Genomic DNA, 12,696 nt, shown 5'->3' with positions numbered 1-12,696 from the left:
ACACACACACACACACACACGCACACACACACACACACTGACACTTACACTCACTCACTCACCACTCACACACACATATATATATATATATATACACATACTGGAAGAATATTTGTACAGTAGGATCGGAGATGGTCATACGTACTGTGTAATGATTCATATGCGAAGTGTGTCGGTGGCTGTGCTGCTGAGGCGATGTCGTTAGAAGTGGTTGCTGAGAAGCCTGAACGGCCTGTACGGCTTGCGCCGCTTGTGCCTGCGCCGCTTGGGCAGCCTGAAGTAGTTGCTGAGGCTGCATTGCGCTCAGAAGTTGTTGGCTTGCCGAGCTATTGCTCAGAAGATGCGGCAGAGCGGCAGGGTTCAGTCCTAATCCCGATGCCAGGCTGGGGCTCGTGGGAACTGATACAAGGACAAGTAAATGCAAATAGTACGACATCCGATGCTATGTCTAATCACGGGCTTTTAGTAAACAGAGCAGTCATAGTGTTTTAACATATCCGGCCTGCTTTTCGATGAGACATGTCGTCGTAAACATTTTGAAATGTCAGGAAAAGAAACATTCTTCAAGTGCTCGATTATTCAAAACCGTCTTGCGAGATAACGTGGAAAAAAAATAATACATATTGTACTCCAATTATTATATAAAATTTCGAATATTGAAGGTAAATCTTCCTCTAAAAGAAGAAAATCGCGGCGCAATCATGATACATTTTCTCTTATAGATGCACGATAACGTCACAACAATGAATCGTGTATAAAGGCTTCTGATCCCTCGCCGTAAAACTCTTAATTGATAACGTCGAAGCGAGAAAATACATGCAAAAAATGCTTGCGTACTATTTTTTATTATAAAAAAGTATGAAAGAACACTTGAGATCACTTGAGCATGTTTGTAAAATGACCGGAAAATTATCATTTTCCCTTGACAGTGAATAAATAAAATTATCGTAAAAACCGTAAAATTATAAGTAATATATAACCTTCTTTTCTAACCTTCCCTAACCGTTCCTCAAAAACTCGCGAGGTTACGCGCGACTTTGTCACGTTAATTTTAATTTTACGGCTATTTATTAATTACCATAGGAAAATTGCAGTTTTCACAGAATTTTAATTATATATATTTCAATTATTATAAATAATAAATTAACAATTAATTATTATTAACAATAAATAATAAATAAACAATAATTTCACAAGTATGCTTTAGCAGTTAAAAGTATTTCTTCCTTCAAACATCTGTTTACTTGAAAATGGTACGCGAGAATGTTCAACGTGTCATTTCTCGTCTCTGACGTCATAATTTAACATGGCCGCGGCAAGCGCTCAGAAGCCTTAAAACACGGAAAAATATATTTAGCGACAGCGTAGTTACCGCGGGCTTTACGGGGAGAAAGATAAACGTCGCATCGGCTGGCCACTGGCGCAAAGAAAGATGCTAATTACGACGCATCGCGAAGCCCTCTTATAATTATACGAGTGAACTGGTTAAGGCTGAACTTACCGTTGCTCGTGGGCGTGTTAAGCATGTTTTGCGGTTGAGCTAGGGATTGAAGGTTGGCCAGCGTCGTGGAAACTACCTGTCCATTACTCAGCGCCAAGTTCACCATCTGATTGTTCGTGACGTGACTGACCGGTATGGTCAGGATGGTCTGGGTAGCGATGCCTGAGAAAACGGGAAGTATTTTTCAGGACGACACGTTTCGCTCTCTCCGCGAGAGGTCGCGTACACCGGGAAAATCGGGAACGCGAGTACGGGGGAATTAATTAATCGCGGTGTTCTCAAGCGCTACATAATTGTGTCTCGAATCAATAGTACTTCATTTCCATTGTGAATATAGTCCACGCGTCGTTGATCCAGGATGGGTAGTAAAGTTATCAGAGTCTCATAGAGGGATTATTAGGCAACCCATAGGGCAGGTAACCTCGCAGGCTAGCGTAGTTGGCAAACTATTATCGTCATCTTAATAGTGGGTACAGGTACTGGCACTGGACTACGCTGCGAGAAGGACGCCTAATCATACTTAGAATAGTTTCGGGATTACCTCCAGCTCCGCTAATCTGATTACCCTGTACACGCGCTTAATATGATTACTGATCATGAGTACGTACCCGTGTTGCCACCTACAGCTAAGCTAAGCAAATCCCGTATTCTGAACAGCCATAAAAGTTTCACGTTCTGAGGTAAGGTCAACCGACAATCCGATTAATGCACAGTTCAAACGTTACCGGACGATAACACCTTGTCGGCGCTTTCGCTTTTCGTTCAGACGTGACGTACGCGGCGACAATGATTTCGCGACGCGTCGTTTAAATCGTGATCCGCGATATAGTACTTTGCGATATGCAGCCTGTGGATTGGCTTGCGGACTCAACATAGCCACTAGAGGTTAAACGAGAACTTTCTCTCGTCTCTCTCTCTTTAGCTCTACCTTCCTTTTCTTATCATTTCTACTTTCATGAATATCGGAAATTTATTTATATCGGATATAAAGAAAGATCCGAAGGATGTTATTTCTGTCCACGGCAATCAGGATGTGCACGACTTCCCACGGCGTGTATTTCTATCCTCGCCGTTTTTTGGTCCTTAATCACGCTCACACGACGGATAAAATCTCGGCCGGGCGATATATCATTTGAAAATAAAGCTACGGACATTCCGGTGAACAATGATTCCTATGAACGACAACCCTATTGACCGCACTCTCTCGAGCACTCCTCCAGTTCATCCTCGCCGACACTCGATGTCTATCAGAGACCAATCGAGCGTTAGTCAGTTACCATCGATTGAGTCGAAAAGCAGTGCAAACATTATTTGCCGCCACGTAACTCGTCATCCTACCGCGGCCGGTCCATATCCACGAACTTCAATCCACTTAGGCGGAATCCCAAAGTTCTCCTTCTGCTTGCCACCCTCTACCTCCGCCTACACCATGGGTTCTATCTCCTTCTCTTTCTCTCCCCTGCTACGCCCCTCTCTCACTCCATTTCTCTCTCGTTCTCTCTCTCTGTCTCTCTGGTTCTCTTTCTCCCTCCCTCTCCCGATTGCCAGAATAGGAACCCAACTTGGTAGAAACGAAGTTAGCGCGGACCGCAATCGATATAATAGCGGCCGAATCCGCGGAGCTGCGATGTCCAGCCAGTGAGTGCTAGGAGGGTTAGGAGTATAGGAGGGGGTGGCGGACCCGAGAAAGGAGGTAGGAGATGGGGTGGGATTCGTGGGCTTGGAAAGGGGTAGTGAGACGTTAATTATACATTGAAATTAGTTGCAGAGTTTGCCCTGTGCTCGCCGAGGCAGTCTAGGACCACTAAGTATGGGCGACGGGCCAGCCTTAGTCCGAGCTGGTCAGAGATAGTCGATATTATATTATATATCGGCACATCTTGATTGCACAACATTATGCGCGGGCACAGCGTCGGGCTATGTGCTCCGTGGGGCAGACGCACAATCATTTCGCGCATGGAAACTGTCGATGAAATTTCGGTGGGGAAGTTGTAATTTCGCAGATTGTCCATCGGCCCGGTGAAATAGACATTTCGGCAGCCCGGGATCGAGAAGTCTATATTAAGATGGTAATATATGTGTGGCGAGGAGAATCGCGCTGCTCGTGCGTTCGAGGCAACATGGAAATTCTACGACGCTCGGCGACTTACCTTGTGAAGTGGGGATAAGAAGCTGAGCCCCTTGAATGCCCTGAACCAATTGACCGGACGTTAGGATGAATTGAGGCATCGCGACCGGTTGCGGTTGAGATAATAGCTGAGGTAACGTCGCCATTGGGGCCGAACTAGGTGGCAGAAGATGGGGGGCCGCCGTCGTACTCGAGGCTGTTGGTACCGTTCCGCCTGCGAGTGAGAAATCAACGATTTCGCCGCGTTCAATTACTTTTGCCGCCTCTTTCTCGATCCTTCGCGACATCGCGAGCTGCGCCGACGCGATCGTTCGATTCGTTTTATATTCATTTTGACTGTTACCTGACGAGCTGACGGTTAAGTTCAAGGGAGTGTTGATCAATTGATTATTAGTCAATCCCGCTGTCATTCCTTGAAGGCCGGCGGCCAGCGACGCAACTTGTGGGAGATTTTGCAGATTTGCTAGGTTCTGGAGATTCTGGAGCGTCACCATACCGGCCACTGCACATAAAAATCCACCGGTTAGAAACGCAATGTCAATATCTCATACAAGCTATATTGACCGTATGTAATTTCACATCCGCGAATTAGCTACTTCTCTCGCACTTACTCGTTCCGTTCAGATGAGCTTGCGCTACCGCCGCGCGCTTCGCTTGATGAAGATTTTCGGGTGATGGGCTCCGTCGTCTCTTCCGCGAATTCTTCATATCATCTATCATCATTTGGTGCTCGTGGAGTGCACCTGTCGCCGGCTCCGGACTTCCGGCGCTGCTCCTATCGCTTTCCTGCAACAAATAAACATGTTCTGATCAGAAATCGAGTCGATCGCCTTACATAATATATATATAAAAATCGTAGAAAATGTATTCCAATTAATGGAATTTATATTATTAACGTTACGTCGATCGATCGAACATGTATTATCATGTTAGTAGATTCGATCGAATTACATCGCTAATTATTTGCAAGAGACCAGATACGTGACTGGCTCTTCGAAATAGAATGGGTTATTCTTTCTTTCTCTCGCAAAAATCAATCGGACAGTCACGCAAAGGTTTTAGCGCAAGCTAGCAATCATTCCTGCCGAAACGCTCAATTATACGCACGTGGTTCGTTAACGTAGCACGCTTTTTATTGCGGCGGCACGTTTAACGCCGAAAATTGATTAATAATCATTCACGGTCTAGCTGCTGCACGTTAAAATATTTCATTTCAGGACGGTAAAAGCGAGAAACAAGCAGTGATGGGATATGTGGAGTAGAAGAAGTAAATTAGTGATAATAATTATCGCAATATATACTACAAGAAGTGATGAAATGTGTATTGCTTGTACATTGATATACATGTCACATGTTTGTTGCATTTTGTATATTACATAACACATATTGTATAATATTATACTTATATTTATGAAACAAACTCATTTTACACGTGTGAAATTAATACAGATTTTCTTTCGGAGCTAAAGAGAACAAAATTCGAAACGCGACACGTTGCGATGTAACGTAACACAACGCGACGAGTCTTGTAAAGTCCCGATAATCATCGTCGAATATTAATTTCGGTATCACTCACGCGTGGCGATGAAAATCGAGTCCGTCGGTATTATTCTGATATCGGTCCTTGCCCATAAACATAATCCGGCAAGCCCGTGCGGGCAAGGTGATTTAGTTATTCACGCTCAATAACACATTTTTGGAATTAACTCGGTCGCTCGGCCGACCGCTCGATTTAATCAATACTAATTCGATAGGACCGCGCGTCATACGGCGCGCCGTGACTTCCCAAAAATTCCGCCGAAGGGGCGAGGAGCGACGCTGCCAGGAAGGATTACTGTGAGAAGGCGAGAATCGCCGTGCGAAAAAATACATTAATCGCGCGTTCCCTCGTTGCTCCGCTTTCGTGTCGGCAGATATATAATTCATGCATATTTACGGAATACCGGCGGAATAATTAACGAACGCCGGCACATTAAGGCGCGCCGTATATATACGTACGTGTGCGCGTATAGTCGAGGTTCTTAGAAGACAATCTAAATTATAATAAATCGATGGAGTATATATGCCGTAATGCTTTACTACCACGAGTGTATATCGACGATGGTGGTGGCTGTGCAGCGGAGAGTAATGTTACCGGTGCGGCCTCTTTGCATAATGGTATGGAAATATGCCGGAACGTGTATCGCCATAGTTGGATACAGATTAAGCGTTTTAGAGCTTCGACACTCGAATAATTCAGGGAAAAGAGTTTTGGCGGGTGACTGGACCCATGAATAAATCTTGGGGAAGCTTCTTTGGTGGCTATCGCCTTAACGGAGTCACAACACTTTTGACGTTGTTGTTCTGTTGTTGTTCACGCAAATCTTGCGAGAAAAAGAGGTAACGTAACGTGGAGTAATATCGAAAGGATACTTTCGATATTATATAGAAAAAGCGATGACGCTTTAAATTAAACAATTTGGTCTTGAAAATTATGTATTTAGTTATACGTTTTATTGGTGCGAGATTCGATTGCACTCGAGTGCGTTGGGGTCTGTAACAAGGCCTTTCTTGTTCTTTTCTTAGCGGAAAAGGCGATGAAGCTGTGAACCGATAAAATGACCCGATCATATTCACAAATATCACATTAATTGTATCGTCAGACAATTTCATCATATTCAACCAGACTTTTTTTTATAAAAAGAGAATATCCTCTGGGTGCGGCTTGTAATCCCGGCTTGAATTTTCGTCAAAGTCGCACAATGGACCGCGCACGCCGCTGGTCGAGGCATTTCATTGCATAAAAAATAGATAAAGCCCGGTCGATAGGTAACGAACGAAAATAGGAGGCGCAGGGGGTACGGCAGTTCAATTTTTTTTCCACGCAAATTCGTAAACGGCTATATCGCCAGTATGGTCACCCTATATTAAATGGACGAGGCGAGGGGGATTAGTTGAATGCACAGGCTCGACCATTTTGCTTGTAAAAGTGCGTGCGATATACAGCCAGTCGTAGAAACATATGTTTACGAGCTTTCGATATTTCGCATAAATTAATCAGCGCCGCTACATCGCGGTGCATGGAACTCTTCCGCGAAATCATCGACTTTCCATCAACGTAGTGACCGGTATCCTTGTCAATTTCCCCGCGGAAATAAGTAACTACTCTACTATTATTTCCGCGCGAGCACAGTGCGATATTTGTATATTATATCGACACGCGTTTTAATCGAAGATGTAGCGAGTTAATTTCTCAATTATATCCTCGAGGTTTCTCTATACAGAAAGAAACTATCACTCTACAGCTAAGAAAAGCGATTACTCAGTTCTTTTTCTTCTTTTAAATAATGATTATCTTCAGCAAAAAATATTTTCTTGATAACAATCTTAAGATATGCTTATCACAAATTTGAGAAAATTTCATTATCGAAACAAAAAGAAACTACCACTCTACAGCTAAGAAACGCGATTACTCAAGTCTTTTCTTCTTTTAAGTAATGGTTATCTTCAACAAAGATTATTTTCTTGATAATAATCTTAAGATATGCTCATTACAAATTTGAGAAAATTTCATTATCGCATACTCAAAAGAAGAATATATCTTCTTTGCAAGAATATTATCAAGTTAATCCGATTTCATGTAACAAACTGCGCGAGTTTTTGTTTTAATTTGATATTGTTGAACGTAAAATGCTAAGATTACTAGGATATATTTCGAAAAAATTTGAAATGCTAAGATTACCAGAATGTATTTCGAAAAAATTTGATGCTTATCATCGATTTACTATTGTGGGGACACAAAAATGACGAGTTGTTAGAATTTGGAAAGACAATCAGTTCCAAGAAACGGTCATGAGTAAACGTCGAAGCGTTCTTCCAGACCAGAATGATGTAAGCGAGCGATACCGAAACGTCCGATGATTTATCAATAGCTTGAGAATTCGACCAATATAAGTATTAGTCATATTAGACTTGGCAATAGCTCGAAGCGAGCAACGGTCAGTCGTCTCCGAACGTTTGTTCGCGAGCATTGTCTTTAGACATTTGAGAAGCATTATTGAATCACCAATTTCTACTGCTTTTTTTCATTTTATTTACACTCTTTTATGAAAGATATACATTCTATTATTAAATTTGTCATTCCATCGACTGTCTTATTAATACACTCACAATATAATCACGAGATTGAGTAAGATTTGGAAAAAGCTCATTATCAAGTATTCTGAAGAAGAATTCATTCTGTTCACAATAATTTTATAAGATTTTACCAAAGAAAAAATTGATTCGACTTTGTACAGTAAGCAAACAAAATTCTTGTTTCAATTTAATGTTCTTGATTGAAATGCTAGATTTGTTAGGAGCCAGCATGTATTTTGAATAAATTTGATACTAGTGTGATAGAATTGTGGTATAAACATGGATATATAAACTTATGAAAATCAATAAACTTATTGAAACAAATAAGATTCACTTGAATACAGTATACATCTTTCTGTGTATAGTTTTGCATAATTGTAAAACTCCTCGTTGTATCAGGACACACTTTCTAATTATCGCCTGATTCCTCGCTCGCGTTCGAAGACTATTCGATGGTCGAGCTGTGTGCGGCCGAGCCGAGCGTAAAGTGCGGCCGTGCCACCCACGCCGTTGGTCTCGCCATTGTCGACGTTTTAAATTCCCCGGGAGAAATCGGTCGCACGGTCGATGAAAAATCGTTAGCTCTCGTCCATAGGCCATCTCGCTAATGCGAAAAACTGGGCTGGATCCACTCTCTCCCTATCCCTCGCTCTTTCCCACTCATTTCCCGCGGCGGATCCGGGGGTTGCGGGCGGTGAATACGAACGGCTAGTGGGAGGCGCGAAAAAAATACACGGTCGGCGGAAGGAGGGCGAGGAGGGCGTTCGGTTGGTCGTTGGAAATGCAACAATAAACATTACTTATCGGCGCGGGGGTCTCTCTAACAATGCGTATACGAGGAGAAGCGGCGCGGCCGGTAGCAAAGCGCAAGTTTTTTGCAATAAAGTCATTTCGAGCCGTTTGAGTTATGGGTAATTCCTGTGGAACGCCCGAGCCTGTGCGCACTATAGCTGGCTGGTCCGGGTCCGGTCCATTGATTAGTATTAATGACTTAGCTGCACTCATTTCGCCCGAATAAAAGTAATTGGATTTGGCTTCGACCCCGGCGCGGACTACGCTCTGTAGTTTGGCGTCGGCGGCGTCGGACAGCGTAGGCGGCGGCGGCGGCGGCGGCAGCGGTGGCGGCGTCGGTGGCGGCGGCGGCGGCGGCGGCGGCTAGCAGAACGAAACCCGTGGGCGCGTGTAAAAATACATTAATATCTGTTTGCGCTTAATAAACGATAGCCGCGCTGACTTCAGACTAATGGCCGTATTCCGGAATCGGTAATACGCATTTTTATGTTTCTTGCTGAAACGCCGCGCCGTGCCGCCCCGCGCCATTTCATCCCATCTTCGGTCGCGGCTGTTCCTGCCCCGGCGATCGATTTGTCGAGCGAAGCACCGTTAGCCGTTATGAAAATTGAGCGATTTTTTTTGGCAGAAAACACCACCGCGCCCGCGAGCTTTGTTCGTGTGAAACGCAACACGATCGAAATCATTGCGAGTTGTGCGCGAAAAGGACAGCTCGGGGCTGCCGTGCGATTTTCGTACTCGGCGATACGAAGACCTTTGCCTTTTGTGCGATTCTGAGAAGCTTCTTGAATCTCGCATCCATCGCATTAAAAGTAGTCGCGGATGTAACCAGTTCAACTGTCTGTGGTCAGGCGATCGATTGGGATCGATAATTACTTCGAGTCACTCGATACGTCACCTCGGAGGTGCGAAAAGCCGAGAAAACGATGAATTTCCTTTACGATTAAGAATTCTAACGAATCCTGCTCTCCGCGGGGGGTTGCAATTATCACGTGGTCATTGCGAAAGGGTGTTATCGGGAGTGGAAACCCAGCTAGAGACAGTGGCAGAGAGCCTGCTCTCTCCATAGAAAGCACAGGACAGAGACAGCCGGAAAGGTAGACAGGAACGGTTTGGCAGGGAGCGAGAGAGAAATCGTGGAGATAGTCATGCAAGAGAAAGGGAGAGAGAGAGAGAGGGAGGGAGAAAACGGAATAGAGGAGAAAGGGAGAAGGATCGAGAGAGCGAGAGACAGAATCCGCTCGACCCCTCGGTTCAGGCCGCTTTGTCTGTAAGTGTAATTAGTCCAGGGTGGGGTTCCTGGGGAGTCGAGGCTCGGGGGTATAAGGGAGGGTAAAAGAAGGGGGGGTGCAGCGGAGCAGCGGGGTGGTTCATCCTGGCTTCCCTCGCCCCGTCGCCGTGCCCCACCACCGCCTTATTTATATGCAAATGAGCTTCATTTCGCGATATTAATGTTCCACCCGAGTCGGCCTGCCCCGGCGCGAAAGGGTGCGAGGATACGCGGAAAAGGGTTCGCTCTCTCTTGATTCGTATATGTTTACGACCGTTTCACCGACCATGCATGGACGACGAGCGAGACGAAGTGCCAAAAATCGCGAGGACCTCGATCATTAAACAGACGACGGCCATTTCACTCGCTGGTGGACAAAGCCACAGGCAGCAGAGGAGTTAGCTGTAATCGCAAGTTGATGAGATTCTTCATAAAAAATACTTTATAAAAAGTGCGTTCCACATTGCGAAATGAAACAACGCGAGAAGCGAGAAAGCAGTTCTTCGCCGTGCAGCGACGATTATTCGATGTGAATCTGGAGCGGATCGAAAATTTCCAACGGCACGCCGCTGCGCCGGTGTAGTCGCGCCCGACTCGCGGTACTTACACGACGCGTAGGTAGAACAGATAATGACCGATTTATCGTAACGAGTGGAGCGTGGCGGCGGGTAGACAGACCCCCATCAAGGCCCCACCGGGGTAAATTAACAACAGACAAGCCACTTGAAACATTACCGAGGCTTCCTAGCGGAGCAAGCTGAGGGTGGGCTCGCGCCGTTGCCTTACTCAACATAAATTAAGGCCGATAGAAAGGGTAGATTGCAGAATGTTGAGTGTATAACGACCGGCGCGTTCTGCCGGTAACGGTGTCTCGAGCATCCGCGCATCGCGTCTTACTCTTGCGGCACACGCGAGCCCGAAAAATCTCCGTCGTTGCACGCCAACACGATTCACCCCCGCACACATTCGCTCGTGCTGAGGCAAAATTTAAGCGGCGACGGCGGCGACGACGACGGCGCAACGAGTCTCCCGCCGCTCTTACGTGAATCGCGTAGAACGAAGAGCATGTCGCGCACGAACGCCGTCGTCTTCACAAAGTCGTCGTTGCGCTCTCGCCGGTTACCTTACGAGACGGATTTTAGAAACTTAACGAGCGAACACTGAACCAGACTCGTCTGACAGATTTATTAACACGCTGAATGCCGTGGCAGTCACCGACGATCGGCACTGACATCATCTTATTAAGTTGGGTTTTATCCCAATTTCTTGGAAATTTCACTTGAAGAGTAATATGGCTACTCGAATTCGAGGGATTTCTCACTCATATAAAGCGAATGCTTTACTATAAATCACTGATAGATTATTTTCACTCGAGTGAAAATAACTGTGCTAGTGAAAATAACTAAACAGCGAATCTGATATACACCACATTGTCATAGAAATATATTCGCTCAAATAAATTGGAACATTTACTCATGTGAAGTCAGAATCCGCTTTAAGCTTGAGTGAAACGTTCACTTTTATGATTCCGAGTAATACTTCGCCCCAAGAAGATACTTTTCACTTGTTTGGAGTGAGATTCCATTCAAACAAATTTAGAGAGTATAAAATATAAACAATTACACCTTATACAGAATTGGTTACACAGAATTGGTTATACAAAATACTCTCTTAATTGCTTGGAGTACAATATCATTCAAAGCGAGCGAAAAGTGGCAATATTTTCACTCGGAGCAATAATGAAAACACTGTCATTTAAAATCAATCAGGAGTGAATGTTTCACTCAAGCTTGGAGTGGATTCTGACTCCATGAGTGAATATTTTCGTCGAATAAAGTGAATATATTCTTCTGTGAAGATAAAGTATATTAGATTCACTCTTCAATTTCGAGTGAAAATATTCACAGAATAGAGAAGCCACTTCATATGAATGGAAAATCACTCGATGATCACTTCATTTTCCGAGTGGAATTTTACTGCAAGAAATTTAGAGAGTAAAGAGCTAATAAAACGAAAAATGAAAGATGCATGCATCACGAATTACTTTTATTTACCATATCTCTAGTAATTCAATTATCAGTTAGACTTTTGTATAATCAACGGAAGTTAGCGCGGCAGTCAATAAGTGTTAATAAATAATCAAACCATCAATGGAATCGCGCATTTTAGGAATATACTTTGATTTCTCATACGATTCGGCGACGATCATACGTAGTCAGCATTGTAATATATGATTCTTGTCTGAACGGTTCCCGCGATAATGTCGCCACGTCTGAGTTCCTTCGAAAAGCTCAATTACGGCGAGTCAGCGAAATAATTCGAAATAAGAGTAAACGTTTGTGCCGACGGTATTTGCATTTAATGGATATTAAAATGAATGACCATCGCTCATTACGAATGCCGCGAGGCGTCCGCGGTAAAATCGTGGGTAATGAAGTCGCGAGGCGAATCTTACTTGTAAATGGATCCTTCATTATATCCAGATACAGTTCTTTGAGGAACGCGTTCTAACGACTACTGCTCGGACACGCCGCTATAAGGAATTTATGAGAATTTCTCGCCGCAATATTGAAAATGCGCCGTAATCGTCGTTGAATACGCGGCCGCCGCTAAAATTATCCCTGCGCGAGTACGCGACCGCCCGGCCTTTGACGAGATAATATACTATCGAATTGGATTTTTTTGTAGTTATTCAATGCGCGTCATTTAAACTGTGAAACGCATTGCCGGCAGAAATAAAAAAATCGTTGTTTCCGGATATATTTTCGCGTCAATATACCAACATGCGAAATTTACCATTTTCGCGAAATTTCCCTCCGGTTCTTGACCGACGTTACACAGCTCTCTCTTTCTCTCTCTCTCTCTCTCTCTCTCTCTCTCTCTCTCTCT

At 44.3% G+C, this 12,696-nt stretch overlaps 1 protein-coding gene across 7 annotated transcripts in view; it reads right to left on the bottom strand.

The window, feature by feature from the left end:
• LOC116854145 (POU domain, class 6, transcription factor 2) overlaps window positions 1-12,696 on the bottom strand; it is a 158,176-nt gene that overhangs the window by 15,565 nt on the left and 129,915 nt on the right. For all 7 annotated transcript variants that reach the window (XM_032835769.1, XM_032835771.1, XM_032835772.1 and 4 more), the window contains 5 exons: window positions 4,241-4,415; window positions 3,973-4,131; window positions 3,652-3,843; window positions 1,502-1,663; window positions 146-399 (listed from right to left, as the gene is read on the bottom strand). In XM_032835769.1, the coding sequence (XP_032691660.1) occupies window positions 146-399; window positions 1,502-1,663; window positions 3,652-3,843; window positions 3,973-4,131; window positions 4,241-4,415 (942 nt within the window). The remainder of the gene's footprint in view (window positions 1-145; window positions 400-1,501; window positions 1,664-3,651; window positions 3,844-3,972; window positions 4,132-4,240; window positions 4,416-12,696) is intronic.

This window comes from Odontomachus brunneus, unplaced genomic scaffold (genome assembly GCF_010583005.1).
Source record: "Odontomachus brunneus isolate Ranch 3 - 2012 unplaced genomic scaffold, Obru_v1 Obru_scaffold_008, whole genome shotgun sequence".
In the NCBI taxonomy this organism is placed as follows: Eukaryota; Metazoa; Arthropoda; class Insecta; order Hymenoptera; family Formicidae; genus Odontomachus; species Odontomachus brunneus.
The sequence above is the reverse complement of the archived record's forward strand: the minus strand, read 5'-3'. Positions and strand labels throughout refer to the sequence as shown.